Below are 23,127 nucleotides of genomic sequence, written 5' to 3'. Positions count from 1 at the left end.
TGTTGCTCCTTTGTCAGCTTTGTCATTACCATCAAGGCCTGTGTGCGATTTCACTTTCAGGAAGTGAACGGTTATGTTCTGTTGGGCGCATTCGTACAGTAGGTCGGCGATGTCCATTAGTAAGGCTTTGTGCTTGGAAATATGCAGTTTACTCGGATCGTTTACTGCTCTTTTGATTAGATCCAGTGAGGCTTGCGAGTCAGTGGCAATTGTTAAGGTGATGTTCACCGCCCTTTGGGTTGATAGAGCTACGCGTATTGCTGCCAGCTCTGCCCGTTGAATGGTATTCGTACATCCTTCGCCCGCTGGGTCGATGTGCAGCGTTTTTCCGGTGGGTCCACAGTATGCAGCCGCACCCAACTTGTTCTGGCCGTTGTTTTCAGCCGATTTAATACAGCTACCGTCGGTCCAGATGATAGTGTGCGGGTCCATCCTGAGTGGTACTTGTCCGGGAAAAGCTGCTGTCAGGCGCTGCTGGAGCATCTGTCCGTCCGAGTGGGGGACTGTGGCGGTTGGTCTTGGTCTGGGCGGCTTTGAGGCATTCATCTTGCGCATGACCTGAGCGACTTTGTTTGGGTAGGGTCGTTGGGTGCCGACGCAGTGAGTACCCGAGTGGCTAACTGAATTCAAGGCTAATCCGGCATTGTTGTGCACCATCAGCAACTGCTGCAGCACACGACGCTCAGGCCGAGATCTAACACACGCAATCGGTTCCTCGGCGTGTACCCGCGCCTCATGTTCTGGTATAAGGGTCGCCGGGATGAGAAACGGACAACAACGACAAGAATACCAGGAATTATCCCGCGCGCCTACTCCTTTAGCCTTCCGCAGCTTGGCAAGAAGGGCCGGGCTATTCAGCTAGAACCCGCCACCTGGGCCCGTGCAAGCACGCCGCGGGCGAGGTTTGATGCGGCTGCTGCCGCCATTGCCACCATCCGTCAAGCCAGGAGAAGGGCGGCTGGCCGTCGTGTGAAATAACCACTGCAACAAAACCCTGAAGTACTACAGGACACCTTACATCACCGTACACATTACCTCCATAGCTCATACCCATGACTACCCAGCCGACTGGACCCGGTAGTGGCCGCCTTGACATGACACGTCCTCAAACATAAAACAGACATGGTGACCCACGTACAGCTTTCGTGTAATGCACCTTCCGTGACTGGCTCACAACGTTTTCACGCCATGCTCACCACCCCAGGCGTTGACCTCCATCAACATGATGTGCTTGGCCCGGACTGACTCACCAAACTCTATCGGGATGTAAAAACCAACCAACCAACATATAAACGAAAGACCAGCGAAACAACCGACGATTAATAAATCGACCCAGCTCAATCCCTAACTTCGTCGACCAGGGAACTTAGCAAGCAAACTCTGCCTATTAGGTACAATCTTCAATCCCGATGCCATGAGGGGGATGTGTAAAAACCCTAATGATCTCCCAATGGTGGCCCCAATGGGCGAGTGTACGTAGTAAGCGGCCCACTCGCCTGGCAACTACTCCGAAAGAAGTTACGGAAATGGCAGGGGCCGCTGTACGGCATGTTTGATTCTGTACTCCTTGTGAACGGTTAATGAATACGCATCCTGAGCCTGAATGAAGTTGCGGGTCCGGAGAAGGAGGCCGCCACACTGTCGAGCCGGAGGAAACAAAAACACAGGCCGCGGTCACACACGTTGCCTGCGACACCCCAACTCCGCCCCAAACCGTACATCGTCTTAATGAGCACTCACCAAGGCCAACCCACTTTATTTACCTTACCTAAAATGTTTACAGCGCGATTGTCGCGATACAATCACAATAATCAGAAGCATGGCGGCGGTAAAAATTTGATGAGGTTATTGTGGTGGGTTATGTCGACGACGATGATGATGATGATGATGATGATGATGATGATGATGATGATGATGATGATGATGATGATGGTGGTGGTGATGATGATGATGACGATGATGATGATGACCGAATTGAAATGTATAGCCCCACCCGCGTCACAGGAAGATCACCCAAGTGCATCAAAGCCCAAAGGGGGATGTAACTGGGTACGATGAACCGGGAAGCAGGGCCTGCCGAACAGCTGCAGTGGCAGGTATTGGACGGTCGTAGTCTTCATTAGGCGGCTGAAGAGACAGCACATCTCTTTTGGCCGGAGTCGGAAAGCGCAACGTTGCCACAACAGCGCCCGAACCCCAGACTCTTGAGGGCACTATGCACCGCGGTTCCTTCCATACGTTATGCCGCGCAAAACCCTTACTCCTCCCAGTTCGCCCTTACCGTCGTAAAAGGCGTACGTGGACCACCGGCCTACCCGCCCCCTACCTGCCACACCTTGCCCTTGAGGCACCCCTACCGCCATGTCAATATGCGTTATTACGAAGAACTTGGCCATAATAGGAAATATATGTCCGCAAGGACGTTCACTGCAAATGCAATGGATGGTGTATGGGTGATATCGCAGCACCTACCAAGGACAACCATGTTGTGGCAAACCTACATGTACCCTTGCCCTTGATTGACACACACACGCACACATGCATATACACACTCAATCGGATGTGCACCTGATGCCCTGTTCTCTGCTGTGTGATCTGATGATATCTACGTACCTACGACACCAATACCCCGATAACATCTACTCGCCATTTTCCCATTTGCGTGACATCGCGTGGATGGCAAGTTTGGAAAGAGGGGTGTTGCCGCCTTTCTCCCGTTCAACCGACTTCAAGCGGCAAGGGATCAACTGACCTGACAAACATCCAAACCCTAAGCCAACCAGCACGCCACTCAACTCGATTAGCAGCAAATCGAATCAAACGCAAACTAGTTCCTATCTCACGGGGACAGGCGATTAATGCATCCGTATCTGGCAAGGTTATGGAAACCTACCGTACATATCCTAAAACAGCTATTGCCGCCAAGAATGCATTCCGCGGGGAAGACTGTTTCGAGTTCTTTGCATGCGTTGCATATGAAAGGTGGCGTCCGGTGTTCATTGTAACAAAATCTCAAACCCATACGCGCCTCACACCGTCGGATTCGAACACGTGTGCTTAAGTAGTCAGGCCGGTCCACCCCCGTGCCTTTTTACCCCGAAATCCCGACTAAGACTGCGATAGGGAAGGACAAATTGATACATGATTATGTTTGGGAAGCCTGCAATGCGACATTCATGCATGTATGTAATTGTTGCGAAATGGAGGTGGGGATATGCAAAGTCATGAGATGCCACAAGGCATGGGACGCCATAAGGCCCCCGCCCATGCGCCCGGTCTGCCCTTCATCCCCCACAACTCCTCCCTTCTACATGCATGATGAAAACACTGACAAGAGAGCTGCATCAAACAACGCTGACTGCACATGTGGAAAACACCGCCGCAAGGAACAACCGACCAACTAACACTGCTGCGCTCCCGCACCTCAAGGCAACCCCCTTGCTTTGGATCACAGTCGTACGTAAACCGCTTATAAACGTAAACCGGCGATCTTCCCGTACAGCGCCAGTACAGCCCCAGTCCCCAAGGAGAATATTGCGTGTACTGCCTTAATGGTAAACCGGCAGCAGTGGCAGCATCCGCTGTGGCAGCGCGAACGTAAGAGCAGCCCTGTGCGGCTCTGGCACTGCCCATCACCGAGAGTGTAAACGCCGCGCGGAGACGAAGCAGTGATGTGAATGTCTGCAGAATATGCGTGCTTAGTAGTGGCCAACCCTAGCGTGGCTGGCTCCAGCGGCAGCCGCATGCAAGCGCCCGTCCAACCTACCGCATAATACCGCCGGCCTATGGTGCATCGCCTATGCTACATGCACATGCACAAACACAGGCACAGTAAAACGCACTGTAAGGAAGGCAACTGTACCTAAGACAACTGACGTGACAGTCCAACATGCGGCAAGCATTTGCGGCATCTATCTGCAGGGTAGTCCCGCCCAACCAATGAAACTCCCCTTTCGAGGGTACATCATCACGAGAGCGAATGCGGAGATTTTTCGCTCCTTCCCTTCGTGAGATCGATTGAACTTATTCGAGCATTTACTTGCAAATAATGCTGTAGCTGCACAGTTAGTCATTGCGTATTTGCGTCCGGGCCTAGAGTCTACACCGCCATGTTGTGTTTCAGAGCTTTGGGGGCCCCGCTGCTAAGAGACCAACAGACTCTCCCCTTGCTCTCGCCCTTTCCCCCCTTTTCCCGCCATCCGGCGCCCTGCCTTACGCTGGGGTCGCCGCCAACCGCCAACCACTAACTGTCACCGCACTCGGCCGTTCCCACTAAAAGTAATGATGAAATGCTTTGAAGGCATACATGGAGAACTTCCCGCTCTTCCTAGTGCGGCCCGGTGGCCACAGCTCTGGCTTCCTGACCATAACTTGATGTACCGCCGATGTAATCCTCAGCTGCTGTCGCCTTTTTCCTGTGCATATGAACCCTTCTTCCCCTTGATCGCATGAACAGCAGGTAGACAAGTATATCGATAGATGCATAGATATAAAGATAGATAGATAGAAAATAAGATAGATAGACGGACAAGTACAGACATTGTTCACGGTGTTCCCTCCTAATTAAGACAGATTAAACAGACAGACAGATTGGCAGGCGGATAGATAGACAAGTGGATACCCGGATGGGCAGATAGACAAGTGGGCGCGTGCAGCTAGGCAGGCGGACAGATGACAGATGACAGACAGATGGACAGATTACAAAAAGACAGAGGGACAGATAGACGCATGGACATTTACACATAACTTTCTCTCTCATTATGCTGGTTGCTGCGTTGTAAGCGATTTCCTCCCTCAGTGTCCTGTCCGCGCTGACAGCCGCTTGCGACGGCATTGCTGGCGTGCGACGGGCCGCGCGGTGTCGGCATTTGGTAAGAGGGATTCCCCGCCCAACCTGGTGATGATGGGCGTTCGGAGCCGTCGCGACACGCTCTCCGCGTTCCCATCGTCGCCGCGGTTGCCAAGCCCCCGGCGACTCCACCACTGTAGCCACCACCGTAGGTCCAACGCTGTTATCGCTGTCGCTGCAACTTCCGGAAGAAAAAGCAAAAAGAAAGAACATTTCCGCTAGAAATTAATATCGCCGAACCACGGCGAAAAGGCAGCGGTGGCGACGCGCAGCCGCAACCACGACCCCTGCGAAACTGGCAAGGGCATTCTTGCCGCGGCTACCAACACCACGCCGCTGTTTCCAGCAGCTGCATCCGTAGGTACCACATCAAACGGTACCAACGGCATGTCGCATCGGCATGCGACCGCGCCCAAGTGGCGGCTGCGGTCCCTAGGGCTCCCGCTGCCCGTTTCCTGGTTCGGACCGCGAGTCCAACGGCTCATCAAGAGGGTTGTACTGCCACTCACCAGCCGCCGGGGATTGAGGACCCCACGCCACCGGTGACGTGCCGCCCTTCCACAGCGCCGGCGTTGCCGCCGCCGTTTCACTAACGGCGGTGGCAGTGCCGTCAGAGGCCGGAGCCGTCTGAGTCAGCGGGGTCAGCAGCCCCGCCCGACCCCGCCCCCGCCCCGGGAACCTGGGAAACCCCGGTCAGCCTCAGTCCGCCCATCCTCGATGATGAAGTACTAGGAAAATAGTGACCCATGGGACTGCCCGCTCCGAGACATCCAGGCAAGAGAACTGACATGGCGCCAGAGCAGCCGCCTCCGCCGCCGCTGCCGCCAGCAACACTGACACTCATAGCGCTGATGCCATGGCTAGTGCTTGGGAGCAACTCCTGCACTTCATGCTGCTGCTGCATTTGCTGCTGCTGCATTTGCTGCTGCTGCAATTGCTGCTGCTGCAGTTGCTGCTGCTGCAATTGCTGCTGCTGCAATTGCTGCTGCTGCAGTTGCTGCTGCTGCATTTGCTGCTGCTGCAATTGCTGCTGCTGCAGTTGCTGCTGCTGCAATTGCTGCTGCTGCAGTTGCTGCTGCTGCAATTGCTGCTGCTGCAGTTGCTGCTGCTGCAGTTGCTGCTGCTGCAATTGCTGCTGCTGCAGTTGCTGCTGCTGCAATTGCTGCTGCTGCAATTGCTGCTGCTGCAGTTGCTGCTGCTGCATTTGCTGCTGTTGCATTTGCTGCTGCTGCATTTGCTGCTGCTGCATTTGCTGCTGCTGCATTTGCTGCAGCTGTAGTTGCTGCTGCTGCAGTTGCTGTAAGGAACCTTGGAAGCCTAGGTTGCCGCTGCCGCTACAGCCGCCTGTCAGGTACTGCTGCTGCAGCTGCAGCTGCGTGGTGGACGTCAAGAGCAGTGAATCTGCCATACTGCTGTCGTACAACGAGGCCTCCGTCATGTGAGGCAGGCTGTCTGCAGCATCGACGGGGCCACCTTGCAGCTGCATCAGCTGCTGCTGCTGCTGCTGCTGCTGTATTGATGCATGTGGCGACGACGGCGGCGGGGGGTGCTGCGGCTCTGGCTGCGGCAGCAGCTGCGACAGCGACGGCGACAGGGACATCTGCCGAAGCCGCTGCTGCTCTCCGATTTGCAGCTGTGTTTCCGCCTGCAACCACTGCGGACGCTGCAGTGGCGGTTGCGGTGTTCCTTGCTGCAGGTCCATGGAGACAGAGGTCCAGTCGCCGCCGGCGCTGGCTGTGGTCGCGGCGGTGACAGCAGGGGGAGCAGTGGGGCCCTCCAAGCCGATGGCAAACGAGGCAGCAGCCGCCCCAGTGAATGAGGCCGCCGGGGTAGGAGAAGATGCCAGGTAGGGCGTTGTGGGCCGAGAGCCGTAACCAAGGCTGCTGATGGCGCCGCCCACGGCGGCGGTTGTGGTGGTGATGTTAGCAGTGGTAGCGGTGGTCGCTGCCGAAGGCAGCGGTTGGGTGGCAATTGGGTGTGGTAATGGGGACTGCCTGGGCTGGGGTGACGTCAGGAGTGGCGGGGTGCTGGAAGGGCCCACGGTTGCTAGGCTGCTGCTGCTCATTCGTTGGCTTCGTGACACAATGGCAGCTGCGGTCTCCTGGACCTGTGGCAATGCGGGGTCCGTGCCGAGCAGATCAGGCTCGGGAGGTGTCAGAGACCCGTGGGTCAGCATGATGTGTGGGTCAGTACGATGCATCAGTGTGGGCCAGCACGACACGATTTTGGCTCGGCTCGGCGCGCGACCCGTGTCCCACTGTACGACATGACCTTCGGTCAGTTCAACCCCGTCAGTCCAGTCAGTTGCTGCCAAACAGTTAGTTGTTCGTACTCGCACACATCGTCAACATAAACCTGCTGCAAAGGAAACTGTGTTTCACCCAGCAGAATCCAACAGGAAGCCTCGTGTGGCAGAATGGGGCTGTGAGAGCCTCGTGGGTGTCAAGTGCCGCATTAACACACGTGGGTGTGTGCCGCCTTCATGGCAACCCACGGGACTTTTCGTGTACCGCAAATACGTACCCGTGGCCCCAATCCGCGTACCGCCTCCAGAGGGCATCCATCACCCCCTCCTACTTTATTCGATTCGCGCCTCACTCACCTGTTGTACAACAAGCTGGTCGATGTTCAGTGCGGTGGAGGCCTGCCCGCCAGCACCGGAGTACATGCCAGCCCCGATGCCAAGGGCCCCATCAGCTGGCGATTGCGGCTGCGGTTGCAAGAGCTGGCCAGAGAACTGCGGAGGGGCACTCCCTGATTGGGACGTGGTGGTGCTGCTGCCGCTGAATCCTGCATGGGCGGCAGTAGCGCCGGCGCCGGGCTGGCCACCGCCACCGCCACTTTCGCCGCCACCACCGCCGCTAGCGAGCGCTCCGTTGAGACTCAGCCGAAGCATCGACATCGCCGGCGACCGGGTCTCCCAGCTGCCCCGAGGTGACTTGGCCTGCGGTGATGACACGGGCAAGGCACCGGCCATTGCAGCAGCCGCATACACCTAACAGTACGGTGCTCCCCCGCATATCCCCCCTCCTCGCCCCTCCTCGGCCTTCCTCCAACCCCTCCCACACGTGTTAAAGAACTGCAACTCATAATTCATACATCCCTATAGGTGCATCGCATTCGCAAAGAGAGACAGAGAGACACAGAGAGAGAGAGAGCATGCACCAGCAACGTGACCAAATCGCCTTACGAGCACACTTTTGCTCCACTAGCCGGACAGCGTATTCGCACCTGGCGGCCCTGTGAGGGGGAGGGTCCCGGGTAGGTGCCGGATGGGCGTTGCGAAGGGAGGGCAGCCGGTGGGAACTGCTGCTGCTGCTGCTGCTGCTGCTGCTGAGAGTTGTGCAGCAGCTGCAATGGGACTCCATTGGCGGGGATGATTTGGTCCTGCACGCCATGCCACGCCTGGGAAGGGGTTGACCGCTGATGCAGCTGCTGCTGCTGATGCAGCTGCTGCTGCTGCTGCTGCTGCTGCTCCAGGTGCTGTTGCTGCATCTGCATCTGCAATTGGGTTGCACTAAGGACCGGCTCTGGGCTCACAGGCATCGGGGACTGACTCGCCATGAGCTGCATCTGCTGGAGCGGCCGTACAGCAGCCGTAGATGCAGTAACGGCAGGAGGACCCAGCAGGCCGCGGGTCGACGCCAATAAGTACTGCCCGAAGTCCTGCTGGAGCGGCCGCGGCGCCAACTGGCTAAACGTGAAGGGGCGTAATTGATCAGGCTGCTGCAGGTGCTGCCACTGCCGCTGCTGATGCGACGACTGGGCCAGCGGTGTTAGCATCAAGGGGTGAGCGGTTTGCTGGCGGAGCAGGGGCCCAGCCATTTGGAGGCGGTGTTCCGGAGGCTGCCGAGGGAGACCGCATACACGTCCAACAGGGGTAACGGGGTTGAGGGGTTGAGGGAGGAGGAGGGAGGATGAGGGGGTTGAGAGGGAGGGGGAAGAAAACAGGGGACCCGGAAAAGGGTAAAATGGTTTCGGAAGTAGTGGGGGTTGGTGGGTGGGCCGGTTTCGGTGACATGAACCAACTGAGGTTTGGTGGAATGCAGAGCGGTTTACTGAAACGCAAAGCTGACGGCTCGGGCTGCCAGGACGAAAGAGGTTGCATGGGCGACGCCGAACTCAGCACCCAGCGTCGCTGCACCCATGCACCGCAACTGCCTTGGGCAGGCCATAAATCCTTGACCTTGTCCTTTCGACCTATAAGGGACAAGACCTTCTTAAGCCTTGCCAGCCATCTCTAAGCACACACACGTACATACGTGCATGGCAGCATCTAGCTATCGGCTTTGCGTTATAAAGGCGTGATTGCAGCCTCAGCACATCGTGCGCTAGGTAGCTAGAAAACGCATTAGTCTACCCACATCAAGCGGGATGGCGGCACTTGCAGACCGAATAAGCCCCGAGGCAGCCCGCGGGACCCCCAGGCCGCCTGCTGCAGGGTGTTGTGTCGATTGCAGGAGCCACTGTCTCCATTCCTCCCGACTTGACTCCTGCTGCTGCCGTTGTAGCAAAAACTGCATGTGCTGCTGCTGAAGATCGAAACCGTGTTGTTGGGGTGTTGGCTGAAGATCGAAACCGTGTTGTTGGGGTGTTGGCTGAAGATCGAAACCGTGTTGTTGTTGTTGTTGTTGTTGTTGTTGTTGTTGTTGTTGTTGCAAAAGCTGCATGTGGTGCTGCTGCTGAAGGTCGAAGCCATGTTGCTGTTGCTGCTGTTGCTGCTGTTGCTGCTGTTGCTGCTGTTGCTGTTGCTGTTGCTGCTGCTGCTGCTGTTGCTGCTGCTGTTGCTGCTGCTGTTGCTGCTGCTGCTGCTGCTGTTGCTGCTGCTGTTGCTGCTGCTGCTGCTGTTGCTGCTGTTGCTGCTGCTGCTGTTGCTGTTGCTGTTGCTGCTGCTGCTGCTGTTGCTGTTGCTGCTCCTGCTGCTGTTGCTGCTGTCGCTGCCGCCGAGTTTTGGCGTTGCTAATTGAGGAAGGGGCCAGCAGTGGCGACGGCGAACCCATCCTGCGCGCCGCACCTGGCGGGGTCCCTGCCAGCGATGCCAGTTCGTCGGAGGACGTCTGCATGGTACCATCTGCGCTGGGTGCGGACGGCCCTACTGCCGGTGCCACCTCCGGCGCCCATCCGCAGGCATCCAGCATCATGGCAGATACGGAGCTAATACCGCCAACTGAGGGCAGTGGCAGCGCCGACACCTCCATGTTGTCAGCAAGCGTAGCCGCCAGCGGAGGCTGCGGCGCCGGCGGCGGCCCAGCCACTGCCGCCGCCACCGCCGCCGGCCATCCGGACGGACTGTTACTGAAGCTTCCCAGAGCCCCTCCTAGCATCCCAGCTTGGGACATGGCGTCTTGGCCATTTCCGACGGCGCCGTATCCTACATCGTCGGCATCGCCCAGTGCATCAGCCGCTGTTGCCGCCCTCGCCACAGCTGCCGCTGCGGCCGCGACCGCCGCCGTCGCCGAACCCCGTCCCGCAGTCGCAAGTTGGGGGTCCTCAATCTGCACCTGGTGTACGGCCCCTCGCAGTCCAGGTCCGCTCACAGCGCCCACGTGCAGCGGTTGCAGTAGCAGTGATGGCTGCGGCAGCGGCTGGGAACCAGTTGGCCACTGACGCTGCTGAAGCGGCAGTCCTAGGATTTGCGAGTCTGATGCAGGTCGTAGCCAAGTGTACTGCGCCTGTGAGGATACGGGCTGCGGCCACGGCATCTGGCTGCCGCTGGGCCGGCTGCTAGCGCCGACGCCACCGCTGCTGCGTAACGGCATCGGTATTTGTGGTTGAAGCGCCGATTGCGTTCGTCGGGGTTCGCTGGGCTGCATGAAGTCCGGTCCGGCAGGACTGGAGCTGGTCATCTGGGCCAGTGCCGTTGTATTCCGCTCCTGCTGGTTCTGTATCTGTTGCTGCTGCGGCGGCTCGGGCCATGCCGGGACATAAGCAGGAGAACTCACGGTATGCAGAATGGGCGCGACTGGCGCTACCCTAAGATCTGGGCGTCCGAGGGCGCTGCTGCCGGCGCCAGTGACGACGCCAGCTGAGGCGGCGGCAAGGGCGAGGCCGGCCTCACCACCGGAGCCCTGCTGGGGCCTTAGGTAGAGGTGCGGGCGGATGGCAAGAGGGCTGTGACGGGATCCCCCCTCCGTCAGGTCCCTCTGCATCTGCTGCTGATATTGCTGTGGTGACGACTGCGGTGACGATGGCATGAGCCCTGCACCTGGGTTGATGGCGCCGGTACCCGTCGTACAATGCAAAGGCGACTGCGACACCACAGCTTGTTGACCGCCCTCTCCCGCGGCGGCCGGAGTGGAAGTATTCACTGCAGGCACCGCCGCCACCTGTACGACAAGCGGGTCAGTGTCGCTGCCTGCCCCGCCGGCCGCACCGATACCGGGTATCGCAGACTCATGCAGAGGGTGTATGGCCCGTGTCGGAGTGTGGGCCGAGGCCTGCGCTGTTGCCAGAGCTTGCGGGTTGAGACAGCTGTCGTGAAGCGTTGCGCCGATGCCCCCAGGCCCGCCCACCCGGTCGCTGCCGCCAACGGCAGCATGCTTGCCGTGTTCGCCTTCGCCTTCACCTGCACCTGCACCGTCCCGGGCTCCATCGCCAGTGCCCTGCGGCGACGGTAGCAGCTGTGCAGGACCTGGCCACGGCTGTGGCTGCTGCTGCTGCAATGGTTGCGCCTGCAACGGCAGCGGCTTGTACGACACGCTGCCGCTGCCGCTGCTACTGCCTTCTCCGCTTCTACGGCGGGTGCCAGGCGACATGAGCTGGTGAATATTATCATACACAAAAACTATACCGCCGCCGGCGGCAAGTACAGCGGCTGTCGGACCGAGGTCAGCCGTAGCGGCGGTGCCGCCGCCGCCGTCGGCAGCACCGCCGCCGCCGCCGCCGCCAGTACATTCGACGGCGCCACCAGCGCCGCTGCCGACGCCATTCGCACCTCCGCCCAAGGCAACGCCATACGGTCCCTAAAGGGTGTGAGCCAATTTTCCCATTTGAGCGATACACCGGGACATGTGCTGACGAAACAGACTTTTTAACAGCAGCACTGTCGTACATATAAGTCATGTGGCCGATTGTAGGAACATCTAGCCGCCGTGATTACCAGGACTCGACATACTTGTGTGACAAGTAACAGGTCCCCTCTTAATGCGTGTGCCGCCTAACCCAGCTTCAATCTCCCAGGGGTCCCCTTAAATGCCGGGTTCCTTTCCACGGGACGCCTCTGGGCCCCCATCCCGTACAGCGCCGTGCTGGCCTCGCCGCCCTAATCATCACATCCTTAGAATATTGCCGGGAAGCAGCTACCAGAAATAATAATATCGCCCGGTATGTGAAATGTAACCCGCGAGACGACGTGCATTCCTAAATACATGTGTGTCTACACGCAAGCAGATCCCGAATCGCCGGTTGCCCACACACAGATACACGCATGCACACGCTTGCTGCGAGCAATGTGCTGGTGCCTATCAATTGGTCTCACAGTTCGATTTCCTGTCACATGCCTGTCCACCCGCCCGCTTGAAAGCACATAGCAATGAAGGATATTATCAATATGTTTAGGGCGATGGTGGGTCCATTGACAAAATGAATTCATGTATGAGGAATGGGTCCATCACGCACACACAGGATCGCTTCTCCGCTGCAACTCCCCTGCACACCTGAAGATGCAATCCCGGTGGGACTGCGGGGGGCGCCAGCGGCAACCCTCCGACGCCGACGGCGGCCTCTAGAGCGGCGTCTGTGGGGGTCGGCACATACAAGCTGCCGCTTACCGCCCTGTTCCCGACGTTACTGGCTATGCCGCCGTACATGTACGACAGTAGGTACGGGTCCATTGGCTGGACCATGGTGCCTCCGCCGGCGCCGCCATCGCCGCCGCCTGTACTGCTGCCACCGCCGTCTCCTGGAACGGCGACACCTGCCCCGGTCCCTGGGGCTGCCGTACAGGACCCCTCCGTGGACTGACTCCCCTTCTCTTCCTTCTCCCCTTCGTCCCCAGCTCCGACCTCCCCCCCCTGCTGTTCTAACTCCCGAGGTAAATCCTGGTGCGAGTCCTGCGGTTGCGCGTGCCGCAGCAGCAACAAGGAGGGTTCAGTTCCGGGTACTCCGCCAGGTGTGACCGCCGCCGTTGCAGCCGCCACCGCCGCCGCCGCCGTCGCCCCTGCCGTCGTAGTCGCCGTCATGCCCTGGTGATCTGCAGCAGCCGAATTACTTCCACCACCAGGTAAGGACTCAGCAAAAGGAGGCGGAGGTGGCTCATGGAAATGCTGTTCAAGGGCCCGCATGGCTTCCTGCTGCTGCTGCTGCTGCCCGAGTGAAAGCAATGCCCATTCTGGTGGAGGGCGTTGCTGCGGCCGCCGTGCTGCGACATCTTGATGGGGTTGTGGCGGGTTCTCCCCCAACGGGGCGTGGGCGAGTTGCCCTGCTGACCCTAGGGCGCAAGATTAGGGGAGGGCGGGAAGGAGGGAAAGGTGCGGAGGAAGGATGAGGGAGGGTGGGAGCTGTCCAGCAGCTGGGGAAGGAAGGTGGGAGGACCCCGGGGAGAAAAGACAGACACGCAAACAGGGAGCCCACAACTGCAACAACAGCGCTGCCCAAGGTAACCTCCATTCACTTAATCCATGAATCTCAGCGTCGTCATGGATCCCCTTGGATCCGAAAGGATCCTCCAATCGGGAATTCCAGTGGATTCCAGTGGATCTCACTGGATCCCATTGGGTTCCATTGGGTTCCAGAGGACTGTCAGCCGATGCAGACCGCGCACTGCGACCCGATATTGTGCCGACAGACTTTTGGACTCGGACGAAGGTGCCGGCCGGCGTACCCCACATGCCCGCTTGCCCATCCACCCACACATCCGTCAATCCATTCCTCCGCCACCCGCCAGCACCGACCAAGCCTGTTTAATGGGCACCAGACGCTGTACGGCACCAGACGCTGTACGGCCCCAAGCGCCACTGGACGAGCACAAGCGCCATGGACGGCATACACACGTAACACATACAGCCACGTACAGTTTCTCGTACTCTTTACATTGCGAGGGATGGGATAAGCAATTCATTCCCTTCACACCACATGGGCCTTATACCTCCGCTACACACGTGTCGCCGTGTGCGTGCGTATGCATATCCGTCCAGGTAGGGAGATACCCCCCTGAGCAGTCATGCGTGGAAGAGGGCAAAACCACCCTGGCTGGAGGTGACATGCAGGAGAGGGGCAGGAGAGGGGCATGTACACTTCCGCTCCCCCTCTGAGGTGGAGCCCAGGGGAGAGGTCCATTGCATCAACGTCTCTTTTCTTACTGCGCTTTCGATAAAACTGTGCGAGAATCGCTACTAAAGTAGCAGTGCCGTACTCATTACACAAGCAGAAGCCGTACCTCCCCTCGCCAAAGCGAAGACAGACATTATCTCAACTTTGCACCCAAACCGCAAGACAGAGCGACTATGAGACATGGATGAACGTTGAAATAATGGGACTACAAAACCCTGAATGTAGCTGGGCAGCCACAAATAGCCCCACGCATGTGTAACTTGGACTCATCCTTTGCTGGAGCCTCCAGCGGCACAACAGCTTCATCTCCTCTGAGCAGGAGGCGGCAGACTCGCATCCGGGGCGGCACAATTGCAGCGCAGCCCTCGCACTTGCAACCCGTCCGTCGGGATGAAAGGCACGCATGCTTTGAGGCGTGTGCATGTGCATGTGCATGTGCATGTGCATGTGCATGTGCATGTGCATGTGAATGCGTTCAATCTGGACCGAGATTTGCATATGCATATGCTTGGGCCCGGTCCGACTCCATTTACAAGGTCCGCAATCCGAAAGCAGGTCACGTAATCCGGTGCTAGGGTGGTCGCCTGGCGTCACCCCCTTATCCCGAACCTCACCCCTAACCCCTAACCTGCCTCGAGCCCCCCAACCGCGTGAGTGGGCACGAGTGTTGACTCACCGCCACTGGTGCCTCCCGCACTTGCCCCACCTGACGCCCACGTATCCAGTTCGGCGGTTGCGTCCTCTTCTGCTACCGCCGCCGCCGCCGCGGCAGCGGCAGCAGCAGCGGCAGCGGCGGCGGTGTTCCCTGCCTCGCTTGCCGCACGAGCAGCGGATTGAAGCAGCAGGACTCGCAGTCGGGTGGTGCGTGTGCCCAGCGCACTGAAGTACTGGCCCTGGGGGGGAAAGGAGAGGGTGAATACCGGCGAGGCAAGCACAATGCGACCAGGGCAACGACGCAACAAGAGATTAGCTAATGGCAGGAGTGGCTTACACCACCACCATGGCAAAGATATGTACGACATGGCTGATAGTGGTAATGGTTTGTACTTTTGCATGAAAAGAAAGCTGTGTGCATACGTTTTTTGCCAGTTTGCCTCGCTCGGGTTGTTCGCTAAAAGCACGTGCGACACGTGCCCCTCACGACCGCCTGTGCTGCGAGCGGTGACGGTGGTTTGACTCAATTCGGGAAAGAAGATGCTGCTGTTTCCTGGCTTTGTCTGGCAAATTCTGTTGGCCACTAAATATGTGCGGTTGTTACCAATAATGGTTGGGATACGGAGAACATCCGCGCCTTTACCTGTTTCCGACCCGCCACTGTGCCTATGAAAGTACTCATTCCTCAAACTCGGAATCACCTGATTAACGGGCTCGCCCTTTGATTCACGGGGATAACCCAGGGCGATGCGAGGTGGGTGCTTTATAAGCGAAAGGAATATGTGTGGCGGCGCGGAGGCCCCGCCGTGAAAAACCGGTTGCTTAATGAGGCCATTTTAAATTTGTGCTTTTATTTAGGAGTTCATTTTTTTAATTTACAATAATCCCGGGGGTTTGGGCCCTGAAAAAGGGAATGGGCCCATGTCCGGCCGTACAATCGCATTCCTTGGGCCAGAACGTCGCCGTCCCGCCAAACGCCGGCTCACGCCGGCGGGGAAACGAAGAAACTCATATCTCTGGAAAGATCCCTAACCACAAGGGCATTAAAGTATTTCTGGTTGGATGGGGATGCGGCGAAGGATGATACTCAAAAGGTTTCTCGTCCCAAGGAACCACATAAGGCCCGGCGCCCGGCTTCGGAGTTACCTTATATTGTTATCAGGGAATCTAGGCGCTCGGAGACCCCAGCGGAACACGGTTAAAGAATAATTTATCCGCCTGGTCTGGAAAATCATTTCTTGTTTTGGACCAGAAACGAACCCCCTAAATAGGAAAAAGGTGTATCGCGCCTGTGGATTTCACCGGCATGATATTCAGCCATCGGCAAATTTCTAAGCTGCACCGCCCGCTGATGATGCGATACGAGGGCCGGACTGAGACTAAGGAAGGACCTGGGAAGTGGAGGCACCCTCTTGTAACAACCGATTGCGCTACCGTAGCTGCAACCGTGCGCTACAGGCTCTGCGCCCTGTAGCACGACAATGCCCGTTCATCAACACAATCAGCATGGGCTGTACGGTTGCATCCCTGTCTCTCCGCTCCTCACCGCTCTAATTGCGCCGCAGCTTTCCTAAGGCATCAACCCGGCGGAAAGGGTCATCTGTCACGTTTCTGCAGGTTTGGGCCTTCGCAGTTGAGGCAGATGCGCTCGGTATCAAGCCGTTGCATAGGTGAGGGACGTTTCCTGTTAGATAGGGCCGACAACGCGGCTCTGCTTGCGTCCTGAGGGGGAACTGCGGCGCCATGGCCGTCTCTTGACGCGACCTGACAAAAGTGTCATCACCGTTGCAGGTAGGGCATCAACTTTCCGAAAACCATTGACAGGAAGTTTATTCCTCAGTCCTCAAAATTTATTATGAGTGTCTATGATCGAATTTCTTTTACTTGGGAAAAGACTCGGCAAGGTACCGTTAACACCAAGCGAGTTGGACAGTCGCAAGGCAAGCCGTCAGTAGAATCATTTCCGTTTCGTAAAGGTTACAAATATGTAATTATCTTTGAAGGTTTGTACCAGGAGGGAAAGCCCTCTCCCTCTCCAGGTGTCGGGGGGTCGTCGAAGAAAAGGAAGCCACCCTGCTGGCTCATTTGCCTGCCGTCTTTTTCCTAGATTGCATTGATAACAAGCTGTGAAAGGGAAGTCACAAATGATTAATGGGCTGTAAAGCGTGCCAGACCTTTCTACTGGGCCTGCGAAAATCACTGTGGTGGAGTTAAATATCCCAATTCCAAATATGATTTCTTTTTACATTTTCTCAAGTGCGGTTTTGTTAGCTCACCATGTTCGAGGCAGAGTTGTAGGCCTCCCGCTCCAGCTGTCCGACCACTGAAACAACGTCCACATTGTCGTCTGTAAGCTCAGCAATGCATTGTAGCTCCTCAACTCTACAGGATTACAAAGTTGGTTCGCAAAAGGTAGGATCACACGTGAATGACTGTATGGGCGTGCACCAAAGACACGAGAAGTAAACGCAAGACGGCCGTGTTCCCCTCAACTCACATCCTTTTCACCAAGGTAATGCGTTTTTCACTTGTGACAAGAGCCAAGTCTCCAGCGGCGCGCATTTCATGAAGTTGCACACGCTTCCCACAGCCAAGTCCAAAGGCTCCAAGGCCAGCCTAAGATGTAAAAGCTAAAATTGACAATCAAAAAGGTGAACAGCTTTTGGCGCAGAGTGTGATCCAACTCTCCGTCCGAAATGCCCGTGCTTGCGCGGGAATGCGTCAGGAGTTATTGAGTACAGGATGGCTTAAGTTTTTATTCATTGTATAATTTAAGTCTCCTATCAAGCGTTTAAAGCGAAAACTGTAAGGCTAAATGACCATCCAGCTAGGTCCTCATGTTGAACTTAGCGGGATGCAAAATCACAGGCACCAAACAATAATTTTGAATGCTCTCATTTTGAAGAGAAATATTTTTTGTATTTCATGCTATTAATAGCTACTGGAAATCAGCATGGAATCATGGATGATTAAGTGCCAAGCGAGGCACGTCATGGCGACACCGTGACATCGCCACACCATACGAACAGGTAAGCAATATAAAACGCAGTACTTATAGGATTTAGATGCGCCGGGGCGGCCGTAGTGGCTTCACCTGGCCTCTCAAGCCATCCGCCGCAGGATTCCGCTGAGCTATGGCGTGCTGCCATTCCAACAATTACATTTTTGTCCCCCAAACGAGCCCTAGTTTCACCAGAATTTGTGGTTTATTAACCCATGCCCTTCCATGCTTCGTCCATCTGTCTTGGTCTGTGAACGCCGATGAATCATCCGGAGATTCAGGAATAAAGGATGTTACACTGTGGCTTAGTTCGGACAGCCAATGCTGCTTGTAGTCAACCATTATATAGCCCAGGAAAGTCCTGAAGATGTACCTGGAAGCCCCAAACAAGCAGAGCCCCTTTTATGACGAGCTCTCCTGACGGGAAACCTAGCCACTGCAGCTGCCTGCGGTCATGTCCCCCGATGAAGGCCATAAAAGGGGAGCTTGCAAACTGCAGAAACCCCTTGTCAATCACCAACCACCTAGGCCCGGACCCCTGTATGGCCCAGCGCTTGTACGGCCCAGCGCTTGTACGGCATGGCTGGGCGTGGAGGTCATGGATAGGCATGAATCAGCTTGGTCAGGTACGCGGAATAGCTGATAGTAAAATGTAAAATCCCACTGAAGCCAGGGTAAGCGCTGCTGGAACTTCAGTCCAGAGTACCCTACCACCCGACCCAGAGCCTTCCCCTTCATATTGGAATTAAGTACACTAGGCACACACTCGAAGACAGAAGTCCGTTCGGATTTGGGCGTGCACGAAGTACCCTGTCACACTTAATCGACTCGTTCTTTGGTTCTGTATCGATTTTCCCAAATCTGCAAACAAGCATACTCGCTTCCTACGCTCTACACGCACCCGCCGTACAAGTTTGCTGGCACTCTCCTGTGGCGTTATGTGCGGCAGCATGCCGTATCTGGCTCCTATCACTGCCAGGTGCTGCAGCTGTAAGCTGGCCTTGTGAAAGAATTTATGCTGTGCACGTAGAACGTTTTTTCACACCGAAACGCCCAATGCACATAATTTTTACCTCACTAGGGCTTATACTGATCTCGTGTAAGGTATCAATTGCATTTGTGGCCATGAAAACAATGCGCTGGCGTAATCCGCACACGCAGCACGGGTGGGGGTTGCGTGGTGAGTGATGGCCGGCTTCTATAGTCACAATGGACCATTCTATGTCATATGAGTTATAATTTTCGCCACAATCTTAAAAAACTGAAAAGGAAAGGATGCGATGTATGTGATACGTGGACAGCGTGGGCATAGTTTGCGAAGAGTGTCTGTCCGGCAGTTACGGCAACCTCCTTTCCGCATTTCCTACATCTTTCCTGGCAACACAGCACAAAGCTTTGTTTAATCTTTAACGCCAACTTAAAGCTTACCTTCTGCATATTACAATATGTAAAAAGGACGGAGAGTAACTCCTAGCCGTGAGGTTGAAATCTCTATGTAAGTCAGTCAGGGTCGTCAAGCCCAAATCCGGACGGACTTCTGTCTTCGAGTGACAGCACACACGAGTCGGCCGCACACAACCCGAAACACATGTGGCAGGGGTCCACAGAGCCCCGCCCCTGTCCGGGCAGCCTTAGGGGTGACGAAAGAATGAAAGCATCCCCAGAAAACTGAGACCGCCCTACATATCGCTCATTCCTAGAGGACAAAGCCTGAGCTGCCTCATCTCAACCCAAGGAGAGAACATCTTTCATGTCTGCAATTAAGGCTGCACGCAGGATCCACGTCGTGACGTCAAGTAGACCTGCTGGCGGGTTCTGGGAAATGGTCGGCCCACCTGCATTGATGGACAACCGCGGTGCGACAATTACAATCACAGAATGAAAGCATTGGCAGTCCTTGGCGTGCTGTGCACTGCGCCACTGGCCAACACGGGAACCGGTCACAACCGCATCGTGCAATTGTCACACCATGAATGCGACGAGTACCCTCTGTCGTGCAGTACGGCACACACATCGTCCATGAATACACGCTAAGGCGCTCTGCCAGCTTCTCGAGAGCTCTTTCCAGCGGCCAGCGACAACATAACCTGTCAACTACCCTCATAGCAGCTCTGCCAAAACGCCTCCGCCAGTGTTATGTGCGCGGTCTGACGATACATTAATTTGCTACGGTTCTGAGCTTCTGAAACACAAGGGCATGTGACACACGATTACAAGATTTATCACCAGTTGAAACGAAAGACGTCGCCCTCAGGAACTTTTCAATTGCCCCACGATGCACCCTACTTATTTAGGATGTACGCCTGACGTGTTATGGGCGACATTTGTCTGAACGGGACGGGTACCTGTGCATTGCGAACCGGTATCGTATTGACCAGCAGCAGCAGCAGCAGCAGCAGCAGCAGCAGCAGCAGCAACGAGTGCCAGAGCAGGAGCAAAGGCTGACCATGTGCCCTGCCGTACAGCCTGCTGGCTACATCTGCCACATCTCCGCCGCACATGCATACACATTAATGCATAAAAGCTCAGCCACGCATACGTCGTGTTGGATGTTGCTGTGTCACTGTACAGCAGCAGGAGGCAGGTGACGACGTGTTCATGAACATGCCTGATTAGGCATCCTTCATGCACAAGTCATGTGGTGGCAGGGCGTACAGTGTACAGTCACAGCGAACAACACAACTTCGGGACAGAATGCTGCGTGCATGTGGGGTGAATGCCAAGGAGTCAGGTGGCCAGCGGTTGACTACTCCCTAGCCCGCCCACATCGGCTGTGGGTCGTTATTAAGCACTAGTAAGCCCCTTTCGAAGGGGGCTTGCTCGGGCGGCTTCAGGCTCAGTGGGGAAGCACCTGACCACCGTAATGGGATTTGTGGAGAGATCGAGAGCTAGTGAACACTCTGCCGCAGACCAGCTGCGCATTGACCAGTTCGCGGCGTGAAGGCTGCTGCATTTGTGCAAGCACCTTTACATGGCTAAGCTGCTCGTGTTCCTGCCTGCTGCGGTTCACATGCGTGGAGCCCCGGCTCCTCCAGTACACCAGCCGGTGGTCATGTGATCCCATCATACGCATGCAGGGATGGATTACGGGATTCAAGTGCGGCTAGCAACCTCTGTTGCTCTGTGGTCGTCCGCCAGCCGCAAACTTGTCGGTCTTGTTTATACAAAAGGTGCATAGACACCTCGTCGACAGAGCGACATCGAGGAGGGTGAAACCCCGTCGCGCCATGGCTTTTAACAGTTCATGCACTGCATTGAGACTCATCCCGCGTGTTGTTATGTGTAAGCGAATATATTTCCTAATGACACGCCGTGAGAGCAGCCATTGATTAAGGACCAGGCGGTTTGGATCAGGTACACAGCCAGGATGACGTACGGCTATCAGTCTCGATCTAACAAATTCGGATCATCTGTGCAGGACTTATGTGGGATGAAGGAATGGAAGATTTATCGGGCAAAACCCGCTTCAGGTGCAATGGGCAACCCCAATTCCCGGGGGAAATGTAACACAGGCATATACATCGGTAGGATTCCGGGATATCGTATTAGGTCCTCTACTTACGCAATGATGCTGCCATTTGGCAGCACAGCACTGCGATACCGCGTACTCCACGAAGCAGTGAGCTGAGATGCCACTAGGGCTCGCTGCTTGGAATAAAGCCTTCAAGGATCCGCCTGGGGGCCCGCCATCGTTTAACCCGGTTTGAAGTTGGATCATTTCCTTGCATGGTAGGGCTGCTGATGGTGTGTGGGTATTAAGGGGGGCCAGGGGTACCACCCACCTGGGGTTGTCGTCAAGGGAGCTGGAGCGGCCTTGGTGCGTAGCATCGCCCTGGCCTCTTGAAGGCCCATGTCCGTCACCAAATTCTCTGATTCAACAGCAGATTCGCGGCCAAGCCCGCACCAGGCAGCTGCTTAAGAGAGGACATCGGCAAAGCAACCATTCTGTACTCCAGCGCGATTTTCGAAGTAGCAGAATCGGGGCGCCCCCCATGGCGTGTTCGGGTAGCTCAGTTCAACCATTCGAAGAGTCGTTTGCCGGGGCCTACGTACCGTACGAGAGATTTGCCTGTATTTGGCCTCCAAACGCTCGACGCCCGGAATGAGCAAGCTTGACGCCTCAAATACTGGCGGCCAAGGGAGATGCATAACGCGAATACCTCATCCGCATAAACGATTAGAACGAGGGTGTGCCCAGATGTCTTCTTCCAAGAGCCGACTATCACTTTGCAGGCCTCCTAAGCATGAGGAAGCACAGCCAACCTCACAATTCCCTGTGCGAAGTTCACACTGTGAACTTCGTTGCAAAAGAGTCTCACCATTCCCCCGAGTCGCTCAGCAGTGCCCACAATTTGCTTATGCCGCAGTTGTCAAAAGGCTTGGGTCACCTGTGTACTGTGTAAACAATACGCAGGATACACCATGTATCGCTCATAGGACAGTCCTGGACCGCTGCTGCATCCGGTTCAAGCATCTTTGGCCTCGACATAATTTGCAATACCTTAACCAGGACTGCCGTATTGGGATGGGCTTATTGGGCACTCTTTCTGGACCCCTTGAAGCGACGAGAAAGGAATCACCCTGTCACCTCGTTAACGTTGGGTCTTAGCTGTACCCTCCGATAGGAGCCCTTCGATGCCTCCTCGGAAGCGTTTGTTACCCCCTCCTTAAATACCATGTTGCTCCCGTTACGGGGCCCCAACCAAGCACAACTGTCGCCGAATGTTCTCATATGCTGGATTCTCCTTCCCCGGAGCCGTAAAACCCTAGATTCCATAAGGGATTTATGACCAGAACGATTACCTCGATTGTCCAGAAACACAGCCGGAAGGGGATAAGGGTCAGGTTGTGCCCATGCAGTTCGAAACACATTTCGAACCTCATGAGGAACTGACCGTCTTAAGGACCATTAGGGAAACTCTTAGTCTTGAAGTTACATGCAACAATGCAGTAGGGTTGAAGATATTACGGTATCGCCGTTGGATGGGCATTTCTGAGCACCAACGGCTATGACGTTGAGCTGCATGGGCCCTTAATGGTCCTTAAAACGGTCGACAGTTCCTCCATGAGGTTCGGAGTGCGTTTTGCCAGGCTAAACTCTCCGCATCCTTGGATTGGAACCGTAATCAGTGCTACAAGAAGTCATGGATTTACGTAGTTAGATGCTTTAAGTGCAGGCTCTGAGGTGCCCAGCGAAGCGATGCCCGAATTCCGGGAGAACGACAAACGCAATGTTTGCATTATGTAGTAGTTGAATAAATAAAGGATTCTGTGCATGTTTGTCCTGATTATCGTTGTCATTTGCCGCAGTGCTCATCTTGTCGACGATTTTGCTGCCCAGTACGGCAAGCTC

The 23,127-nt window shown here is 55.9% G+C and overlaps 4 protein-coding genes across 4 annotated transcripts in view; 1 reads left to right on the top strand and 3 right to left on the bottom strand.

Annotated features, from left to right (window-relative positions):
- The window catches only part of VOLCADRAFT_91567 (uncharacterized protein), a gene marked incomplete at both ends in the record, with an annotated part of 2,971 nt that extends 1,993 nt beyond the window's left edge, over positions 1-978 (top strand). The window contains one exon of the mRNA XM_002951056.1: positions 673-978. Coding sequence (XP_002951102.1) covers positions 673-978 — 306 coding nt within the window. The remainder of the gene's footprint in view (positions 1-672) is intronic.
- An 880-nt stretch (positions 979-1,858) lies between these two features.
- On the bottom strand, positions 1,859-17,335 carry VOLCADRAFT_91566 (uncharacterized protein; the record flags this gene model as incomplete). Its single annotated transcript, XM_002950958.1, has 18 exons — positions 1,859-2,073; positions 2,327-2,427; positions 2,894-2,958; positions 3,424-3,581; positions 5,359-5,438; positions 6,505-6,956; positions 7,452-7,793; positions 8,081-8,089; positions 8,390-8,695; positions 9,214-9,284; positions 9,864-10,746; positions 10,792-11,175; positions 11,640-11,783; positions 12,505-12,900; positions 13,552-13,745; positions 14,796-15,012; positions 17,050-17,155; positions 17,271-17,335. The coding sequence occupies 18 exons, from the start codon at positions 17,333-17,335 to the stop codon at positions 1,859-1,861; spliced, it is 4,188 nt and encodes a 1,395-aa protein (XP_002951004.1).
- Positions 17,336-18,108: 773 nt separating this feature from the next.
- Positions 18,109-19,211, bottom strand: VOLCADRAFT_91565 (uncharacterized protein; the record flags this gene model as incomplete). The annotated part of the gene is made up of 3 exons (XM_002950957.1): positions 18,109-18,357; positions 18,676-18,792; positions 19,203-19,211. 3 exons carry the CDS (start codon positions 19,209-19,211, stop codon positions 18,109-18,111), a joined length of 375 nt encoding a protein of 124 aa, XP_002951003.1.
- Positions 19,212-19,534: 323 nt separating this feature from the next.
- VOLCADRAFT_91564 (uncharacterized protein) lies at positions 19,535-22,263 on the bottom strand (the record flags this gene model as incomplete). The annotated part of the gene is made up of 3 exons (XM_002950956.1): positions 19,535-19,609; positions 21,337-21,556; positions 22,163-22,263. 3 exons carry the CDS (start codon positions 22,261-22,263, stop codon positions 19,535-19,537), a joined length of 396 nt encoding a protein of 131 aa, XP_002951002.1.
- Positions 22,264-23,127: the final 864 nt, after the last annotated feature.

Source organism: Volvox carteri (genome assembly GCF_000143455.1).
Source record: "Volvox carteri f. nagariensis unplaced genomic scaffold VOLCAscaffold_21, whole genome shotgun sequence".
Classification (NCBI taxonomy): Eukaryota; Viridiplantae; Chlorophyta; class Chlorophyceae; order Chlamydomonadales; family Volvocaceae; genus Volvox; species Volvox carteri.
Note: the sequence above shows the minus strand (reverse complement) of the source record. Positions and strands in the feature narration are given on the sequence as shown.